Genomic DNA, 22987 nt, shown 5'->3' with positions numbered 1-22987 from the left:
GGTGCGAAAATTGGCTGTTGATCCCAAATAACGAAAAGTGCGAGGTCATCCATATTAGTGCTAAAAGGAATCCGTTAACTTCGGTTACACGATAAATTAATCAAATCTAAAGGACGTAAATTCAACTGAGCATCTAGGAATTACAATTGTGAACAACTTAAATTGGAACACATAGAAAAAGTTTGGGGGAAGACTAACCAAAGACTGCGTTTTATTGGGAGGACACTAAGAAAATGTAACAGATCTCCTAAAGAGACTGCCTACACTACTCTTGGTCGTCCTTACCAGATAGGATTGACAGAGTACATAGAAAAAGTTCAAAGAAGGGCAGCACGTTTCGTATTGTCGTGAAATCGGGGAGAGAGTGTCACTGAAATGATAAAGGATTTGGGATGGACATCATTAAAACAAAGGCGTTTTTCGTTGCGGAGGAATCTTCTCACGAAATTCTAATTACCAGCTTTCTCCTCCGAATACGAAAATATTTTGTTGACGCCGCCCTACATAGGGAGAATCGATCACCATGATAAAATAAGGGAAAACAGAGCTCGCACGGGAAGACATAGATGTTCTTTCCTTCCGGGCGTTATACGAGACTGGAATAACAGAGAATTGTGAAGGTGGTTCGATGAACCCTCTGCCAGGTACTTTAATGTGATTTGCCGAGTATCCATGCAGATGTAGATGTAGATGGTCATTAGTCATGCTGGTGCTAATTTGTTGAGGCACTTGATCACAAAATTAGTTAACCACATCCAAGAAGATACTCAAAACTATAGAATTACTTAAAAACTTACAGAAAAAAAACCGAATGAATTATTCTATTACGCACCCGCTGTAACAATTACAAAGCGTAACCTCATGGTAAACTTTACTGTTACTGATTTTGATTAACCAAACCTTCCACATAAGTATTATTCCCTTTCAACGCAATGGCAGCTGAACGCGAACATCATCATAACAGGAACTCAATAAATACCACGGCAACGCTGAAATACGACAGCCAAGAAATCAACATATAAATTTTCCAAAACACATAAAAATAAATAATGTAGTTGAATAGAAGTTAAGATTCACTGCCTTTTGCCACGATCAGTAATATCAACTGTTACCAAATATTACCCTTAGAAGTAAATTAAGATCATCTTAATACAGAAGTTTCGTAAGGACTTTGATTAATCGTATGAAATAAACTTTTAACTTAAGAGAAAATGTTATTATACTCTCTGACCAAGGCAGTTTGGAGAACATTTATCCACACAAGCGACTTATCATTCCCCCCGCCCCTTCCTCCTCCCGTCTGTTTCCGCGTCCACTTCCACCTGTGTGAGATTTCGCTACTAACTGTGACACAGATTCTCTACAAAAATCTTGCACTTGGCGCCATTCTCAGTTTCCAAGATCCAAAATGAAAATATACAAATAGTAATCCGTTTTTCCCTTGCACTATTCGTTTGTCGTTGTATCTATCCGTGTCAGAGGTGAGCTTATGTTTCGTGACAAAGATCTTTTTAGGGGATTGTGTTGCCATCCCAACGCCCAACACTCCTCCTCGATCTGGACTTTGGTCCAGAAACGGCTGTTGGAAAGCAATTGACCCCAGGCGAAATGCCTCTGCCGATGAAAGTACTACGTTTATAAGAGAAGTCAGGATTCTGAAATAATAATTCTCGTATTAACTGCAGTCTTCGCTGCACTTGGTGTTCTGGGATGGGTTACACTACTGTCTTGTATGTGGTTTCCTTAACAGCTGAATCGGTTCTCTTAGAAAATTCCCAGGACACGTAAATTTTCCATTCGCATTTCTTATTACAGATTTCATATTTTCCTTCCATTTCACATCTCTTATTGGCGTTACACATAGATATTTAGATGGTGTCAAACGTTTCAGGGAAGGTGTTCGTGATGATTCGGTTAAGTATGTCGAGAGCAGTAATAGCCATAACACGAATTGCTTCAGGCCAGTGTTACTTTTTTTAGTTCCCCACAGCGTGTTTCTGTATAAAATTTAGTCCAAATTTACCTCTCACTCTATATAATGTCTACGTATAACCGAAACTATGTTGCCACAAGCTGTTCTCCAACTTAAACTCGTATGCAAATCTTTGACTAAACAGAACCTAATCTGAATTAAAATGTAACTGGTCTCAATACAGCTTGCCTTTATATTAAATGTGCCACTGAAGTGAAACAATTATCTGGCCCTAATCAAAATTTCCGCTTAGCTCACGCCTTGACAGCATTGTTGCAGATTTCTCGAAAGCACAATATCAAACAACTAGCAGGCAGCAGCCAAGTCCGGTTTATATATTTAAATAAAATTTCCAAGCAATATTCAGACTGTTGCGTACGACATGGTGCAACGTGTTAATGCGTAATGATAAACCTTCTTTAAACAGTGGGATGAGAAAAGTAACTAATCCTATGAAATTATATTCCAAGACAACGATTTTAGAATGAAGTATGTTTTCAACAAGGCAGCATAAAATTTCGCTTGATCTTCGCATATAACATTGGCCTGAAAAGTTCTATGCTTAACAAAGAGAATAATGATCTGAAAAGGGTACAATGTTAACAGAATTTCTATAAAAATCAAACAGCTTAATTAGTTGCTATATTAATGTATCACTCAGGAAAGTGGGGTGGTCTTTCTCTTAGCTCTGCGCAAGTGCACAGAGTTAACTAGCTTACAAGAAGCAACCCGACAACCTCTTTTCGCCTTCCTAACGCAAGTCAACACAGCACTACTGAATGCGTCCATCACCTACCACACTACAACTAAGAATTTATCCGACTGTGCAGAGGCAAAAACTGTGCCACAGCAGGACCAAAGATACTTTAACAGTAACATAACTTGCTTTCTCTCTGACGTGCACGAAAATCAAAATGACATGCCCACCTTACACTTTTGCTTGCGTTCAATGTTCATCACTCGGCAGTAGGTCCTGAATTCGCGAGAGTAAGGATACGTTTGTAAGTAAAAATTCTTCCTCTTACTCCCTCTTGTAAATATTACAGCTGTCTAGAAAATTTTAAGGTTTAATTAATTAACGTAATGTAGAATAAAGGAAAGATGGGAATAGAGTATTACTGTTACCACAGGAAGGCTCTTTGATACTAGCCCCCAGCACGTTCCTATAACTTTAGTTCAAATGTGACACCCGTCGGGGACACAGCGGAAATTATGTGCATAAATGACATGGATTCGACACCAATTCCTACAGTAAGTAATTTATTTCCAATACTATCAATGGATTCATTCCTCGACGTTCGGTTTGACAAAAGGTTCTCCTTTGAATGGTAAACTGCTACGTTCTTTTACTTCAATGACGTGACTGCTGTCTTATTACACGCATGAAAAATTTAAACAAGGATACCACGAGGATTAAGAGAATCGTTCCACACTTCATTGTGTGGAAGGAAGAGCTACTTTTTTCTTTAACATTTTGTCTTTGTAAAATATTTAGCGAACGGAATGTATTCCTAGTTCACCTGGTCTTTAAGCAATATATATTGTTATAGCTATCAATTCAAAATGGCATAATAAGGCGAAATGTAGATCGTGGTGAGTAAATGTCATTATATTCCAGGCGTTAAATATAGTCCTTGCTACCATATTCGAGGACTGTGGACACAAGTAAACACAAAACAATAATTTAATGTTAGAACTACACATTTAGAAAAACAAAACATACTGATCTAAACAGAAGCGTTATTGAATAAATTATACACAAAGAAGGCAACATAAACAGAGTTGCACGTTTCAAATATCTAGGTGGGATCCACGAACCTACTGGATGAGATAACACTTCACAAAAAACTCGATTACAAAAAAAATGAAGAGAGCGTATGGCAAAAATAGTACATATATAATAAGTAATGCATGTCAGACCAAGATCAGACACTACAACACATTTACCAAGCAAGATATACTAAATGCAAGTGAGACACTAACAACCAATATGAAAAGCGATATGGAAAGCATACTGAAGTAAGAACACGAAATAGTGAGAAAAAGTATCTGACCAAAATGAGAAAAGAGGGATACAGACTACTGGGAGAATAAAAGAGAAGATGTCAAACCTAGCAGCTGATGTAAGTAAAAGGATATTAACATATATACAAGGAGTAAAGTCAACAACACTATGAATAAAAAACAAATGGCAGACTTGACCTAGAGAAAGCACAGATCGCTAAAATAGAAACTGAAGAGAGAAACATACACAAAAACAAGGTACACAAATGGAATGTGCGGTCAGGGAATGAAGTTCGAAAGAAACCCGGCGCAAAGTGGACTGAAGACGGAAAGAGACGCCGTGGGGAAAAACGGGAGGATCGTGAAAGATCAGAAATAATTCTCAAACGAGGCGGAATGCTTTGCGTAATCCTGCAGTGTATTGATGCGAATGACAACGATAATAATACTAATAATAAAAATAATAATATTTTCAGTTCTTGCAATTACAGCACACATTTGCCGTGATCACTAATCTTGTAAAACAGATTAGCTACATTATATGTTTCAAGTTTAACCCACTGTTACTATGAGCTCTAGGATTTATTTTCTTATTCACAACTGCTGGAGAAACAGGTCTATTGTTTGTAAACTCGTGTCTTGATATTCTACTTCATGATACCATTTAGTATCACATTTCCATTATGTTTTATGTATAGGAGCAGTTTTTGCGATTGATTATAGGAGGTGTCATTCAATGATATCCATTATTTCTGTCAATGAATTAACATAGATACTACGAATGGCCTGTAAGAAAAGAAAAAAGCAGAGAGGTGCTATTCATCGCATGCGTAAACCACACGCTTGCTGCATCTTATTGTATCGAGTTTTCTTCTAAATAACTGCGTTCAAAATATAAATTATGTTTTGACTACTGGCAGAAACTAAAGCACCATTGAATTTTTTTACATAATGGATCAGTGCTAACGATGAATCCTAGGATGGTGACAACCAAAGAACAACGTGGCCATTAAACATTTTAATTTCTGATTTTTATTTTTGGGATTTCATGAAGTGGCAGACAATGTATTTCATTTGATGCTGTAGCCCTAGTAATCTTAAAGCAGGGAATACATGGGTAGCAATAGATAGTGCAGCTTGCAACTGAGTTGGTATTTTTAGCTGGGCGTTTTCCTCTTTAACTGGCTTGTCTGCTATCCCTGATACTACACGCTGTTTTTTTTTCTTTTCTTTTAACTCTTATTATGGTTGTGAAATGTACTAATTTCTATAATTCTGTTAGTAGTTTTTATGCTTTCATGAAGTTATATTCTTTAGCTAAGAGAGTTCGTCATATTCCTTTCTCTTGTTAGATAGTTGCAGACATTGATTCTTTGGTATTTCGTACTCATTTGTCTCTGTAAGACACGTGATATCCGTTGTGAAGATAATGTGTTCCTTAGTATACGTTAATTCTGGGTAAGTGTGTGTGTCGTGATATTATAACTCAACGAAAATGCGTATAACAGTGTTTTGATAAGATTCTTCTCTTGCTTTGTTGTGTATCGAGTCTGTAAAAATAACAGTGAGTAATAATCGACACTGCTTCCAGCGATGGATGACTTTAAACTTACACACTAATTTGCTGAAAGTGTTCATGTGTTGAATGGGCTACTTTCTGTTTTCTACAAGTCAGTTTGTTTATCGCAGTTCTTTCAGCGCTCATATAACAGCCATTACGAATCACTTCTTTTGCTCGTGATTTGTGGGCGACGTAAGACCTTTCTGATATTCAGTTGCTGTCTTGTGAATTCCTGCATTGTGGCACATTCGTTTGCAGCAGAGTAGTCAGACTTCTTGGTTATGACGTCAGGGGTAAGGTATTTAATAAAGGAGGTAAAACTGAGTTGGTAACAAATGAATTACACACATTTAGTATCCAATACAAAACTAAATACCACAAGGACGTCATGTCAGCTCTCAGATATTCCATTATTAAATTTTCTTAACACTTCTTGCAACATTTCCGTCATAATAGGTGTTATGTAAGGACATCCACCGTCTTGTGAATCTGTCTGTGCAAATTATAATGTAATTGTTATTGGAAAGAAAATTTAACTCCTAATACGAGAAAATTTTTTTTTTAAAGATGCTACTACAGAAAGATGAAGTAGAAAGGAGAAAAGGTAAGTAAATAATAAAAAACTTGTTTATTTTTTTTTGTTTTTACATCTTTTCCTGCTACAAGTTGAAAAAGTAAGTGCAGTTACTCTATGTTCATTATTATATTTGTTGAAGAAGACAAATTTTTTGAATAGTGTTGTGAAGAAGCAGTTACATTCCTCAATCGAATGGAAATTGCAGTTGAGGAAGGTCAAAAATCAATTAATACATTTCTTTAAGCTGATATAGTACACTATGGTCGCATATTTCATATTAGTATGGCTTTACCAAATCCATCAGCTATAATGAATAACAAGAATCATATCTGCTAATTTCTGTAATTAAGAAAGTTGGTTAGCTGAAATATCGAATGCAGTAGTCTTAAGCGTTTGCTTGCAGTCAGAAAATTCGAATTTTGAGCGATGAGGTGATTTCTTTGTCAAAGTAACAATCTTAAAGCTTAAAGTTTAAATTAATCGTAAGTGACTGAAATCGCGAATTCTTGTACATATAGATCAAATATAGTGATACAGAGAGTGTTCAGTAATCACATAATATTCCTCGACAGAGTAAAGGCAAACTCGATCGCATAATTATAAGATAAAAAGGGAAGTTATTTGATTATTTCATAAACGGTCCTACATATCGAAATTCCATTTCCGATAAGGCACAGTTAGCAAGGAGACAAATACATTTTAAGGTTAATACTCGTAATTCTTCTGTCTAGCTTGATACTGCAGTGACCATACGAAAATAACGATTTACTTTTTGGAGTGGTTCGATAGCATGTGGCAAGAGGAAAAGAGTGGTACAGCGTGTTTGTTACCATTAATAATAACTGAATGTTGCTCAGTGGCTCGGAGTAAGTCTTACAAGGGGAATCAAATGAAAACAAGTCAGACAGAAAAAAGTAAGTACACAATATTCTTGTTTCAAATGTAATCGCCATAACTGTTAATATATTCATGCCACTATGAGACAAGACGGTCACTACCTTCATGGAAAAATGCTTGCTTGTGCCTACAAATCGACGATTGTGCCCAGGCGTGTACCTCTTCGTCAGAAGCAAATCTACGGCCACGAATGACTTTCTTCAGGGCTCCAAAATTGTGGGAGGGATCGGGACTGTAAGCGAAACTTTTGCAGCGTGTTCAAAACAGCCTTGATAACATATGGGTGGGCATTTTGTTCGCAGGTTGTTTCGACTTTGCAACAAAAGTTTCGCTGTTGAGCCCTTACACAACCTCCACACAGCCCCGATCTCTTCCTATGCGATTAGTCACCATAGGTTTCCTTCGGACGAAGAGGTGAAAGCTTGGGTACAAGCATCCAACCACAAATCTTTTATGTGGAGGGGCTGACCGTCTTGACTCATTAGCGTAAATGTCTTAACACTTACGGTGAGAACTTTCGAAATGATTTACAGCTTACATACTTTTGCCATCTTTCTCGTTTTCATTTAACGGCCCCTTCTATTTGAACGCCACTACGGCGACCTGTGTGTCTAATGGTCCCTAGTTATCCAGCTAAGAAAAATGGACCTACAGTTTAACGTGGAGCCCTGGAGTCTGAACCATGTGTCTTTCCTGGCTACTTCGAACGTCCTTGAGAAGAAAAAGCTAGATTAAGGGCAGATTGAAAATTTCTATTGTCCAAATCGGATTAGACAGCCAGACCTCCCGATTTCCAGGCACACACTTCGCTGCCAGACAACCTGACCCGAATGTGTTATCAGTAAAACTGTCAGAAACTCTTAATGTGAAATATGCCAAGTGAGAAAGTCAAGTCACTCAGTTCACTGATGTTTCAGCTATGTTTGGCTAAATTAAAAAAAAAAGAAAAGAGAGTGAAGAAGAAGGTTCATGAAGATGCACAATGTATTGACGCTTCAACTTGACATTTAGCGTACTCGCCTATTTTTCGAGTGGTTTCATTGCAAGTATGAAGGGCAGTCAAATTAAAACCAAACACGCACTACAATGGGCCCATGGAATAGTCCTACTCAAAAGCAATCACTACATATTTTAACACATTTATCCCAGTGGCAGACGAGAGGATCAACTCCTGTTGCAAAGAACGTGGACAGTCGCTGAACGATCCACAAACGCATTCTCTCCTGCAGTTTTTTCTCCGAATTAAACAGACGTCCTCACAGGTCGCCAAATATGTGATAATTTCACCTTGAAAGATCCATGCTGCAGTGTTTCTCAACCAAATCTCTAAAGTGTAGCCATCGTTCGGTTGGCAGTTTGAAGGCGGGGGTTGTCATGGAACAGGATGATTCCATCCGCCAGCGTGATGGCGAATGGCAAAGCCAACATCCCAGGTCCCCCCGCCCCCCCCCCCCCCCCCCCCCAAAGAAAGCCACAGCTGTCGACGCAAGTTCATCTAAGCTCATGACAACCTTCTACTGTGATTGTAGAGGTCCACTGCTCGTCCAGTTCCTCGTTCGTAGAACCAGAATCAGTTTGCAACGCTATGAAGACACTTTGCAGAAACTTCCACAAAGTTAGGAAAGCTGTGGGATGGAGTCATCCGTTGCACGATAATGCCCGCCACCACACTGACAACCGGACGAGAGCTACGCTTTGGCAATTTGGTGAGGAAACATTGAAACATCTTCCGTACAGCCTGGATGCTTCTCTGCGTACTTTTTCACAATTTTGGCGACCTGAAGAAAGACATCAGTGGAGATCGGGTTTCGTCGGATGAACAAGTGTGCGGTTGTGGATCGTGCCAGTGATCGACCGCGTTACACGAAACCGGAATTGATCCTCTTGCATCCTAGTGGGTTAAACGATTTAATGCCTGTGGTGATTACTTTTGAGTGGAACCACTCCATGGTCCCACTGTGGTGAATGTTCAGTTCGCACTTGATCGCGCTTATGGTTATATTCGTTGTATGTGTAATGTCCCTTGCAACGGTCTCTCCGCGATATTTTCAGAAATTTTATAAATTATATAACTCAGTACATATCTCGAAATATCTCTTCTTATCTTACCGATTCCTAAACTTTAATATACGATGACCATCAATGCAAAGTAGTTTCAAGCCCTATTATTCCTTGGAGCGTGCATTTACTCCATGGAATAGCTTCTCTGCTATCTATGTTTTCTCTTATGAAAAGAATGATAGAGATCTTGCCGATTAGCCATGAAAGAAGGATGATGTATATGTATGTTTTGTTGAGCTAGTCGCCATCTTGATGACATTCTGTATGAGAAGAAATTTAATACATGAGCTAAACTAAAATAAGTATGTTTGCGTATTATTTAACTGATTATTATTGACAGTGTCTGCTTACTACGCTTTGTTGCACGGGATCAGTGGGGAACGTCTGATTTACACAGGACGAACCTGCCGATTTGTACACTCAAGATATCCAGTTTATTACTTTCAATAAATGAGCTAACACGGTCTTACCAGCAGATCTCCGGTCTTCCCCATGTGATCACCGAAAGTTAATAATTATTACAAATGTTTTCAGGAGATCGACTGACAATTTTCGTCGCACCGAGACTTCGAAATTGCTTGACTGCCTTATGGAATTTAAGTTAAGCTCAATTTAATCAGGATAGAACAATACTGAGCTGTGTGAATGTGATAAGCTTGCTTTTTGAATGAAAATTCCCTTAATATACGCATGTTTTTTACTATCCTGATCAGTGAAGCTAAATCAGGCCGGTGTGAGAGAGGTTTTTAAATTTCAGATCCCACACAAAAAAATATATTGAAACAGGGTACCACTTTTCACCAGGTATTGGAGATTTGGTCCACTTATGAAGAATTTGGAGTTCCCGAAATTTGAGCAGAAAAGCGGTAGTCTCTTAGTATTTCTATCTAGTACACTGAAAGACACTAATTTCTCGCGCATGTAACTTGTGAGATTGTTGCTCATAGAAATACTAGGGAGCACACGTCAGGCAAATGGCTGGTAGAGTAACGGAACACTCAGCGACCTCGCCGCCGCCGTGCCGCTGCCTGTAGACGCTTTAGGCCGCTCCGAGTGTCTCAGACTGCTGCTTCGCCTTCTGGAGCAGCTCCACTTTCACCACCGGGTCGGCGTCGGCGGCGCCATCTTCTCGGCGCCTCTGTTTAGGACGGACCATGGGCGCCAGCAGCGACGGCTCCACGTCCCCCGGCCTGAGGGGACCCGTCAGCTGGCTGACCGCCCAGCCCACCGTCACCATGACGACAGCGCCCACCAGTGTGTAGTACATGTACGACAGCCGGAACAGTAGCGGTACCTCGTCTGTCGCTGGGCTGCGGAGAGAAGCAAGGTGAACTTGATGACCATTTCGGTTATGAAACTGAAATCAATAGCCTGAAAAATCAGCAAAAATAAGTCGTATTACTGAGAGTGAAAGCACTGCATGGTATATGCAGCAATGAACTAACTAGTCAACCTACTGAACAAACATCAGCTTTTAATGCAACACAAGAAAATTTTGTACGTTACTTGACACTGTCATTGTACGAGTGTCACTCCAAAAGAAATGCACAATACTTTTTTTAAAAAATCTATCTTTTATTCTACATGTTTGAAAGTTGTACAGTGTGTAGATACATCCTTTAGGTACAATATTTTAATTTCTCCACATAATTTCCATCCCTCTCAACTGCCTTACGCCATCTTGGAACCAGCGCCTGTATACCCGCACGGTAAAATTCTCGACCAACCTGTTAGAGCCACTGTTTCGCAGCGTGCACAAGGGAGTCATCATTTTCAAACCTTGTTCCACGAAGAGAGTCTTTCACTTTCCCAAAGAGATGATAGTCACATGGAGCCAAGTCAGGACTGTAAGGCGGGTGTTTCAGTGTTGTCCATCCAAGTTTTGTGATCGCTTCCATGGTTTTTTGTCTGACATGTGGCCGTGCATTGCCGTGCAAGAGCAAAACATCTTGCTTTTGCCGATGTGGTCTTACACGACTCAGTCGAGCTTGAAGTTTCTTCAGTGTCGTCACATATGCATCAGAATTTATGGTGGTTCCACTTGGCATGATGTCCACAAGCAAGAATCCTTCGGAATCGAAAAACACCGTACCCATAACTTTCCCAGCAGAAGCTGTGGTTTTGATTTTTTTTTTTTCTTGGGTGAATTTGCATGATGCCATTCCATTGATTGCCTCTTCGTCTCTGGTGAAAATGATAGAGCCATGTTTCATTACCTGTCACAATTCTTTCAAGAAATTCATCTCCATCATTCAGGTACTGTTCCAAAAGTTCGCTGCATACCGCTTTCCTTGTTTCTTTGTGAACCACTGTCAACATCCTAGGAACCCACCTGGCACAAACCTTTAACGCCAACACTTTCAGTATTCTGCAAACACTTCCTTCCCCTCTCCCAACGTAGCGTGACAGTTCGTTTACTGCGATGCGTCTGTCAGCAGTCACCAATTCGTTAACTCTCTGCACACTGTCTGGAGTGTGTGCAGTACGAGCCCTATCGCTGCGAGAACAATCCTCAATATTGCTGTGCCCGCTTTTATCGCGTAACCAGCTTGCCCACCGACTAACTGTACTGCGATCGACAGCAGCATCTCCATACACCTTTTTCAACCTCTTGTGTATGTTTCTCACTGTCTCGTTTTCAAAGCACAGGAATTCTATGACAGCACGTTGCTTCTGACGAACGTCAAGTGTAGCAGCCATCTTGAAGACATGCTGTTACGGTGCCACTCACGGGAACAGGTTGAACTAAGTCTGAAAACAAGCGGGAAGGATGTATCTACACACCATAAAACTTTCACACATGCCGAATGAAAACTGTATTTTTTACAAAAACAGTGTGCATTTCTTCTGGAGTGATCCTCGTATCATCATATCGATTACATCCTATACAAAAGCCACATGTACAATCATTATTTAACTGATCTTCTTATATGTCATGTGTGCAGACAAGGGCGTGCTGAAATGTAATGCCTCCGAATTTTTTATTTGAAAACAATTTAAAACTTTTTAAACAAAACCAATTTTCTTTAGTCTTCATATTTGCAGCCCCCTGCCTCCAGAGGGCTCCGAATTATACGAGGAGCATTCAGCGAGTAATGCAACACATTGTTTTCTCAAAGCAGGTTGGTTTTATTCAGATTACTAATACACTATATTATTCCCCGAATTTCTGGCTACACAATCCTGTTTTTCAGCATAATCAAATGGTTCAAATGGCTCTGAGCACTAAGGGACTTAACATCTGTGGTCATCAGTCCCCTAGAACTTAGAACTACTTAAACCTAACTAACCTCAGGACATCACACACATCCATGCCCGAGGCAAGATTCGAACCTGCGACCGTAGCAGTCGCGCGGTTCCGGACTGAGCGCCTGAACCGCTAGACCACCGCGGCCGGCTCAACACAATCTCCAATACACTACTTTACTGCGAGGGCCCATATGACCCCATGGTACAACTCTATTGGTCAATGTCGGAGCCAACGTCTTGCTGCATCAATAACCTCCCCATCATCCATATACTGCATCTCGCGGAGTTCATCGTCCATTGGACCAAACAGATGAAAATCGAATGGCACGAGGTACGGGCGGTAGGATGGATGAGGAAGAACGGTCCAATGAAATTTTGTGAGCTCTTCGCTGGTGCAGAGATCTGTCTGGAGAAGCAGAAGTTCGTTTGCATTATTGTGGTGACGGTCACGCTGAAGTCGTTTCTTCAGTTTTACGAGGATAGCTCAATTCACTTCAGAGTTAATCGATGTATCATGATGGACGATAGCAAACATAACAACAGCTTCAGAGTCCCAGCCCGCGTCGCCATGACGTTACCGGTTGAGAATTTTTATTTATTTCTTTATCTCTTTATTTATTGCCAAAGTATAGACCACACAGCCCGCCTTCGGCAAACATTAGTATTGTATGAAGTGTGGATGAAGCCCGACCGACAGACATTACATGCATTGATCAAAAATGATAGTACATTGAGAATGGCTAGTATCTAGCTGAAATCTAGATCTGCCAATAAAATTTCAAAAGGACGACTGATAACTGAAATCTATTATTTACAAGTCAATATAACAGTCACTGCGTGCAACAGCCTTCTAAATGGAGGGTAACCTGAAGAAAAGAGTTGCCTTACTTACTGGACACGCCTCTTAGCGTTTAGCGTCGGGATGTGTAACGTAAGTATGTCGGTGCGTGGGAAACAGAGTGCCTGTAATCGAGTTTAAAATTCGGAGAGTTCGTCCACATGTGGAGTACTCTCTCCTTCGTCATGACAATGCCAAAACCCACAGAATCGCTGCGACATCTGCAACAATTCTACACCTTGTGTTCACTGTCATCTATCATCCTCCTTACAACTGCTACTTGGCTTCATCCGATTTTCATCGGTTTCCTAAACTTAAACAACACCTGCAAGGACCACTCGATAGTGATGGATCGCTGCAAGCAGAGATGAAGTTGTAGCTCTGTCAATAAACGTTCTGTACTGACGGTATCAAGAAACTAGTCTCTCGTTGGCAGAAATGTGATCTTCGCCAGGGTGACTATGTTGAGAAATATCTATGTAGGAATGAAGAATAAATATATAGACTGTTAATAACGTTTCTTTTATTTAAACAGCTATAAGACTTTTTGCATAAAAAATTCGGCGACATTACTTTTCAGCATGCCCTCGTAACATCAGCTTTGTCGAGCTAACTTGTTTCGTATTGCGAGGAAATGGTGTACTGACTTCGTCAAAATTTTAACGTGTAATTTTAAACAAATGATCTTTACCTGCGTTATCGTAGTACTATTTGTCACTGTTGTCTTATGTAAATCAAGTAGGGAGAGTAAAACGCCTTTTACTTTGATGTCTTTTCTTACGTTGAAGTAGAATAATAGAGGGACACTTGTAGGTCAATCGTGGCCATAGGTTGCTGCAGTAAGGTGGCATTGTGATGACTGTAGCGAGCCGTGGCGATGGACAGTAAATAGCGTTGCACAGTGTTGAACTAAGCGGTCAGATGTGTTTAACTACAGCAGAAAGTCGTCTCTTTTCTGTTGTTGCTTCAGATGTGACATTTTTCGGGTATAAAATGTTAATGTTGCTATCTCCGCTGGTTTAGCAATATGGCGGGCTGCAGCTAGAACTGTGGTAAGAGTCGTACAGTTTCCAGTTCTGGCAATACTACAGTTTCGTTACAAGTGCCATTGTAATTTATTGTGGACTAATAGTTTCCTGCGACCTACAGCGTTTCCGAAACTCATGTGTTACTTTAGAACTACAGTAATTTTGTGTGTGGATGAGTAACAGAACAGTAATCAAATGTAGTGCAGTATTTATGAGAGTGCACTCTGCATAAAGCAAAAGTGTCTTGTCAGCATTAAAAGAGCAGACACTGTGATCATTCATTGTAAATCATAGTTAGTGATTTTTACATCACTAATAACTTAATTATAGCTTATTTTAAGTGGTGTTACAGAGCAGAGTCACATTGCTACATTTCTCGTCTGCATTGCTCACGCAGCTGTAGCACGTCAATGTTACAGTTACGTCACGAAAGTTTATAGGCACGACTGATTCGCGAAAGCGAACAGTTGTAAACAAAAATATAACTAATAAGGGTCGTTACAAGCTACCGGCAAGTTACCTCATGAAAAGATGCTGTGGCTTAGAGCGAATGGCTTAGAGCGAATTGAACTGAAGTGTCGAAGAGGTGGGACGAGCAATGGAGGCGGAAGGAGAACCGAAAGGGAATATTTACAGAGAAATACACCTATGATCCGAACACCTTATTTGTATTCCAGTCAAATTAATTTAATCGTGAACGTTTCAAAATTCACCATTATCGACTGGGACTGATGGCAGGTAATCCCTTGGTAGAATAATGCCTTAGCACTACACCACGACAGCGTTAAATGACAAACAGTATCCCTTTAAAGCCGACGATGTTCAATCTACGCTTTTCCTGGCACGTTGCCACTTCTCGAGCCCCTTTTGTAATAGTGATACAATCAGAACTCATCCCCGGTGTTTATGTGCAATGGCCTGACTCAGTTGCAATACTTCCGCTACTACCTCCATATAGCGGGGTTTATGAATGGATGTGACCAGTCGGGGAACCCAGCCGACGGCGGCCCTTGTCTGTATCAAAATGTCTGTAATATATCGAAGAACTGATACATACTGATTTTCAGCTTTTCCACTATCGAGGGTCTCCAAGCAAGAAGGCCACAATTTGCTGTTTTCTGCTTTTAACAGACCGATAGGCTACCATTTCATTCTTCGTCATTCGGACTTGCGCTCATCAGTGGAACTACTATCTGAACCGTCTAACCACTCTGTCACATGACAGTTCATTGGCGTATAGTTCCACCAACGTAACCATTTACAAACTCAACGGGATCTACGGGCCCAGAGAGCATTTTTACTGCTGCAACTGTAAGAACGAATTTATTCTTGATATTTTTGTGTCCTGTATATGTTTAGGATTAATATTACAATTAGATCTATCATGCATTCGTTAAAAAATAAAAAAAATATAAAGACATATGGGTTTCTGGGAGGTTCCCACTAGGTATACTACGCTACGTATTTTGATAGATTATTTTGTTATTTATTACACTGTGAACACCACAAATTTTGAAAATAGTTAGGAAACTAGCCTCAGATGATGGAATTCTTGGCCGGCCGCGATGGCCGAGAGGTTCTAGGCACTTCAGTCCAGAACTGCGCGACTGCTACGGTCGCAGGTTCGAATCCTGCCTCGGGCATCGATGTTTGTGATGTTCTTAGGTTAGTTAGTTTTAAGTAGTTCTAAGTGACCGATGACCTCAGATGTAAAATCCCATAGTGCTCAGACCCATTTGAACCATTTTTTGATGTAATTCTTGCGATGCTGCATGAATCTCATTTCGTTGATCCGATAGATGTCTTGAGCAAAGTTGATGAGGACCTTGTTTCAGAACAAGGTGCATCAGAATCGGAAAATAACCTTTAACTGAATTCTGCAAGAAACGAATTTTCCCGTCGAAAATTCTTATGTGGATTTCGGGAAACCAGATAAGTCTATTGTTTACGTTATTTATGCAAGGTAGGAAGAGGGCCAAATCTGATGCGACACCGTCTATTCCCGTCGAATAGCACCAAGGGAGCCACCGAAGGACATATCAGTACGAACACAGACACACGAACACACCTCTTGGAACGAGGCAGAGATGCTTGGCATTTAATCCAGTAAAGTGGCACAAACTCTTGATTACTACTTAATTCTAGGACCTCTCCCCCCTCTGCTCCCCAGATGTTCTTTGAAAACACTTCTTTCACCGCCAGGATTAGAACTGTTTCCGAACAGGAATTAACTTACCTCGGAGTACTCGATGTGGCGACAGTTTCGATGACGGACGTGAAGTTGGCAGCGCAGCCTTCGACGGAGGTGGGTAGCGGAGGGTACCTGATGCGGCCCATGGCGTGCGCATGTTGCGCCCCTGTCAGAATGACTGTCACCACCGCCATACCCAATAGGCTGCCGACCACAGCACCCTGTAATTAGAGTACGAGTGGATTGCAATGCGCTCTATCCACTACTAAGTGTCATTCCACCTTCCATTTATTACATATATGAAAACATCGTTTTGAAACATTCGTTCTCCAACACCGAAAATACTCAAGTAGCACTGGGTCGGATTCAGCAGAATGTTTACAAAGTAGAAGCAATGCTAAAAGTATCAGCACATTTTCTTCATGACATGGGTACGCACTGACATCTAATGCAAATAATCTGCTAGTGGTATAGACATTTATTTTCGGCGCGCGCTCGTGCGTGTGTGTGTGTGTGTGTGTGTGTGTGTGTGTGTGTGTGTGTGTGTGTGTGTGTGTGTGTTGTGTGGTGGCTAATGAGAAGGAAAGTATCATCATAGTAACATCCCTGAGACTATAGTACACTCCGTCTCTGTGATAATTGTCAAACACGTGCATCACATCATGTCTACAGAGCAATACTTTCTACCGTATTTCATTGCAGTGTGTTTCTGAGAGGCAGAACCAAATCACACTGGGCTGCTCCAGACCGAGATAAGGACGTCCATTACACCACGTTAGAGGACCACGGAAGGTGTAGGAAAGAATTCGTGGAGAGGTGAAATTCCTAACCGGTGCTTGAGGCGCGCTTGCACCTTTTGATAACGTACTCTCCAGAAAAGGCAAACATCCACTTTCGAGCCCCGGTCAGGCGCATAGCTTTAATTGTCACAAATCCCTCACTCTGCATATACTATCCACATCATGTACTGTATCATTGAAGTGACTAATGCATACATAGTTGAACAGTACTGATAATTCCCATCCTCAAGAATGATACAATTCCTGTGCACATTACAAATAATTATCCGACTTTTGAGTATAAAACAGTACACAATTACAATATAGCAATGAGATTACACTTCTTGGTATTCCACGAATGCCTAGTAGGCGAGGTAGCGCCTGCACCCAGTGGTGCAGCAAGAGTGCATTATTCGTGAGAAACTTATCCGACTTGAGAGTTGCCCACGTAAGGTTTTAGTCGGCGACCACGAGGGAGGGTCACCGTATTGTGCACCAAGCACATCGTGACGGGTTCACAAATGGTTCAAATGGCTCTGAGCACTATTCTGTGGTCATCAGTCCCCTAGAACTTAGAACTACTTAAACCTAACCACCCTAAGGACATCACACACATCCATGCCCGAAGCAGGATTCGAACCTGCGACCGTAGCGGTCGCGCGGGTCCAGACTGTAGCGCCTAGAACGGCTCGGTCACTTCGGCCGGCGAGGGGTTCACATCTGCACCTGTTATCCAAGAACAAGTTATGGATTCACTGCACAGTTCTGCGTTATCCGGAACCATTGATCGGAGATTAGTAGCAGCCGAGCTAGGGAGTTGCTATCTCATGCGTAGGCTGCCGTTAACACGAAAACATAAACGGCTGCGCATGGAGCTACCCCGGGTGACCGTCAACGGCAAGTACGGTGGCGACCTCAGGAGAGATCCCATTCTTCCAGTCTTTTCGAGATGCACGGGCTGCTCTGACATCGTCGTGTAGGGAGCCGTTTCTTATGACTTCACTTCATAATATATTTTCAGGACATGGCGTACCGCAGCTTTTATATATTTTAAAAATGTCATTTACCGCCTTGAGCTGCTGGTAAAATACATCATTCACACAAACAGTTTCAGTCATATAACCAACATTAGGTCCATAAAAATGTTCACAGAATCATGTTAGGTGAAATATAAAATTGTGATAAATCCATGAATTATACAATGTTATCTTGTCGTAATACACGAAATTACATCGCCAGTCTATAAAAACACTGCTAGGTATTCATTCATGTAATCGGCGTATACACTGTGTTGGTAGTGATCGTGAGAACTCAGACGCCACACTGCTAGTTGACGGACATCTTGCATCATCATGTGTTACATTTGTGTTTGATGGTGTCGAGATTGCACTTTTCAACAAAATATTGCTCGTCCACACATAACACCTGTCCTCGTGTCCTGCGTGTTACTCTTGTCGCCCGTCAGATACCCATATCTCTCCCCGATAGACCAGCTCGGACGCCTATATCCAGTATACCAAGGGCTGTGAGCCGGCTTGTGTCAGGAGGGGATACCACGAACCACGGCTTTAAGACGCCCTTCCCAACCGAATCAGTGCATGGATCCAAGTCGTGTCTTACTGATAACTGGGCTCATACTGCCAAGTTCTTTGTAAATTTTTCTCGATTTCCCAATCACTGCAACAACATTACATATCCTGTCAAACCGTAAAGTTTCATTTCGTTTCCTTCTCCTCCAGTTCTAGGAGCTTTACTTATTGTGTCACACAGTGTACTAAGATGTCTAACTAATTCTTACCTTGGTGTTTGCTGACGGCACCAGCATCCCAAGTGTGAAGAGTCCCAGCAAAGCTCCATTCGTCACACCGGCGATACTGTATCCCAGCTATGGACACGAGAAACGTTTATTGTACACACAGAAAATGAACGATAATTATGTGGCGTTAGAAATATTTTATGGGTGTGTTGCTGTACAGCTAGAATGAATGTTGAGAGCTGCATTATGCAGTCCACAGCTGTAGCCGTATATTTTATTAGAGACGATCAGTCTGGAATCAGACCATCATCGATCCAAATGCCATCTCAGCTGTGCTCTGTGTAACTAGAATAGCTGTTAGCAGTTGTTGATTGTTCCTTCACTGACAGTAGATGAAATCTGGTTTCGCAGGACAGAGCGGATCAGGTTGTGGAAAGGGGCCAAGATCTATTACTGTTAGTTATTCAAGAACAAATACAACTTCATTCCTCAAACCAATGCACGTTTTCTCTTTAAAACAACAAAGATCAGTTCACGGCTGAGGGCCCAAGTAACTTCTTCAGAATAAGTATAAATGATTGCTTTTAAAACACTAGGATTTAGAGTAACAGCTGAAGGCCTTACTTAAGTAAAATTGCAATAACTTCTCGGCTAAAAGCCGAAATAATATTTCAGATCAGCTAAGGACATTCTTTAAAGGCCAAGCATTTACAAATTCTTGCTAGAGGCCATGTTAAGGAAAATTCAAGTTAATTCTTCGGCTGAAAGCCCAATTAAAAAGAAATTCTTTACTAATAAAAGAGAGACTTAAAGATAAGCTTTTACACAGTAGAACAGAAAAACATCTTAAGAAAACTTGAAGTATCTTGTCGGCTGAAGGCCCAATTACTCAAGAATAATTCAAGACAACCTTAAAATAAACATGTACAGTACACGACAGAAGGCCGTTTGAAGAATTCCATACAATTAAAGAGAAACCTTGCAGACAAGGATTTACATATTAAAGCCACAGGTTTTGAAACAAACGTGGCTGAAGGCCTAAATACAGAGCTAGAACAATTTTAAATGAAACACGGCTGAAGGCCTAATCTTAAAGTTGTCATGAAATTCGACTGCAGGCCATATACCTAACAAAAAAATGGCTCTGAGCACTATGGGACTCGACTGCTGTGGTCATAAGTCTCCTAGAACTTAGAACTACTTAAACCTAACTAACCTAAGGACATAACACACATCCATGCCCGAGGCAGGATTCGAACCTGCGACCGTAGCGATCGTGCGGTTCCAGACTGTAACGCCTTTAACAGCTCGGCCACTCCGGCCGGCATATACTTAACATAAACAGACAATACTAATATATGGCTGAAGGCCTGGGACAGTGCCTGCGACCAAATAAAATGACAATCCCAAACAACAAGCAGTCGTGCTCAGAAGTGTTCCAAGGGTCGACCTGGGGAAAAACTCTAACAGTACTTCAGGTGATACAGCCATCCAAGCGTAGCACTAAACAATCGGGTTGCAACACGACCTAGGGACGGCTGAAGAACCAATCAACAACCTAATCCATTCCCTCTGTCGCAACCGACCAACTGCCTACTCCAGTACGCAGATAGCATTCATCTGTCCAGTGGAAATCAGACGCTACACACGTTTCCACGTAAAGACACTTGCACAAGAACTCGAACAATCGTAAAAGCAATCACTGTGGAACAACAAGGACGAATCAATTCGACACACGGAGACTTTCCACAAGCGGTCGGCAACGAAATACACGTCGTCCGATGAGACGACAGACCGAACGACCAACCCAGGTCGTTCCCACTGAAGTTAGGTGTGTCGGCAACGGTCGGACGAGTCTTGGCTGTCCGATGCTGACTGCAGCTCCAACCCGACTCAACTCCATGTCCGTCCGGAATTCGGAGACACGGCGACCCGGTCACACTGGCTCGGACCCAGCCAAGCAGAGCTAACTCTTGCTCATTGGCAACGACATCTCTGCACAAGGAAGGAACCGACCCACGCCCGGCAAGAGGACCAACTGACGAGGCCCAGAAATAGTCAAAAGACCAAATATACGTCGACCGATGAGACGGTCAACCGACCAACCAACGGTCGTCCCGCTCCCATCTCCCTCCATCGGACAGTTCATGTGTGTCGCCAGCGGTCGGCGAGCACTGGCTGTCCGCACCTCACTGGCGCTCCATCCCCGACTTCACTGCTGCTGCGTCCCGACTGAGCTCCCAACTGAACTCCAGGCACACGACGACCTGGAAATACTATCGGTGGCTCCAGAGATGGTACGACGGTGCACTTACCGATAAGTTCTACTGCTGCCACTCACGAGCAGGTAAGGCAGGAAGTTAGCGACGCCAGTAAATGGAATAAGAAAACGAGGCGGCAGTACCGTAAGAGAAGATGACAAACAATAAACGGGATTAACACGAGCCGCGCACGGCTGAAAGAACATTGGTGACTATGTCTGTTTAATCTTATAGATGATTATGAGGTAAAAATCGACATAATGTTGCGTTGACCACAACATGTTGCGAGAGGCGTACGCCAGTATAAATGGAGGCAGGGGGTACTACCAGTAGTAGAGAAGCAATAACAGCAGAATGCGACGGTCAGGAGAGCTCAGTTCACTGGATGTCACCTGAGCAATAAATCAGTCAAGCACATAACAACTCTTCTGAAGATGCCCAAATCGACTGTTGGGGATCTGACTGAAGTGGCAATAGCAGGCAGACCTTGTGAACTGACGAACAGGGACCGTCAAGCATTGGGGAGGGTGGTTGTAAGGAATATCATGAAATTAGTGGGAGGAATCAATCTCGAGTTCTACAACGGTACCAGCAGTCTAGATAGTAGAGTAGGGAGTTAAAAAGTGGATACAGTGGCAGAGAAGCTGGTCATACGCCACATAAAATGTTAAGCGATGCGTGAAGTTGTGTAAAAAGCTGGACATTGTATGGCTGGAAAAGAGTTCTTCTGTATTCTGAATCACGCTGTACTCTGTGGAAATACAGTGGTAGGGTTTGGGCTAGGAGGATTACAAAAAGGCCTTGTTTTTTAAGTGTAGTTGCGTGAGTAAGACAAAAAAATAGTATTCATTAACGTTAAGAGTAATCATGTGTACATATCCCGTAAGCTGATTCGTTCCACGTCATGCAATAAAAGAATCTTTCAAATGATCTATGGAACACGTAACCAACTAACGTAATCACCTGTCATAATATGTACTGTCAACGGTAAAGTAACGAAAATGTGGGTGCTATTCGTGTGAGGGCGTGGTCCACTAATTGCACAAAAGAAAGTGTTAAATTCGAAAGGACATGACCACATTTTACAGCACCGTGTATGATGCAAAGTAGAGGAAGGGTTGTGAGACGATGACTGTGTCAGCATGAAAATTCCCCGTATCATAAAGCAGCAGCTGTGAGGCAATGTTTGTGGACGATAACATTCCTGAAACGATCTGACCTGCCCAGAGTCCCGAAGTATGCAAAGTGGAACACTTCGGGAATGACTTGAAAGTCGAATTCGCTCCAGACCCAAGTGTCCGCCAGCCGCTGTGGCCGAGCGGGTCTAGGCGCAGTCCGGAACCGCGCTGCTGCTACGGTCGCAGGTTCGAATCCTGCCCCGGGCTGGATGTGTGTGATGTGCTAAGGTTAGTTAGGTTTAAGGACTTCTAAGTCTAGGGGACTGATGACCTCAGATGTTAAGTCCAATAGTGCTTAGAGACATTTGAACCAAAGTGTCCTAGGTCACCACCTACTCTGGTTTCACCTCTTAGGATGAACATACTGCCGTTCTTCCAGACACTCAAGCACCTCTTTAAAAGTGTCCCCCGGCAGAGCTTAGGCCGTCATAGACACGAGGGATGGATGCAACCTATGTTAATATTCACTGGCAGGTGTACAGATACTTTCAAAATGGTTCAAATGGCTCTGAGCACTATGGGACACAACTGCTGAGGTCATTAGTCCCCTAGAACTTAGAACTAGTTAAACCTAACTAACCTACGGACATCACAAACATCCATGCCCGAGGCAGGATTCGAACCTGCGACCATAG

General features: G+C 41.9%; 1 protein-coding gene across 1 annotated transcript in view; it reads right to left on the bottom strand.

Moving 5' to 3' along the window:
* Positions 1 to 10111: 10111 nt before the first annotated feature.
* Positions 10112 to 22987, bottom strand: part of LOC126482155 (sodium-coupled monocarboxylate transporter 1-like) — a 63861-nt gene continuing 50985 nt past the window's right edge. The window contains exons 10-12 of the mRNA XM_050106132.1: positions 18956 to 19042; positions 16424 to 16599; positions 10112 to 10382 (exon numbers count right to left, since the gene is read on the bottom strand). Of these exons, the coding sequence (XP_049962089.1) occupies positions 10112 to 10382; positions 16424 to 16599; positions 18956 to 19042 (534 nt within the window). The remainder of the gene's footprint in view (positions 10383 to 16423; positions 16600 to 18955; positions 19043 to 22987) is intronic.

Source organism: Schistocerca serialis, chromosome 5, assembly GCF_023864345.2.
Source record: "Schistocerca serialis cubense isolate TAMUIC-IGC-003099 chromosome 5, iqSchSeri2.2, whole genome shotgun sequence".
Taxonomy (NCBI): domain Eukaryota; kingdom Metazoa; phylum Arthropoda; class Insecta; order Orthoptera; family Acrididae; genus Schistocerca; species Schistocerca serialis.
This window is presented reverse-complemented; position numbering and strand designations above follow the sequence as displayed.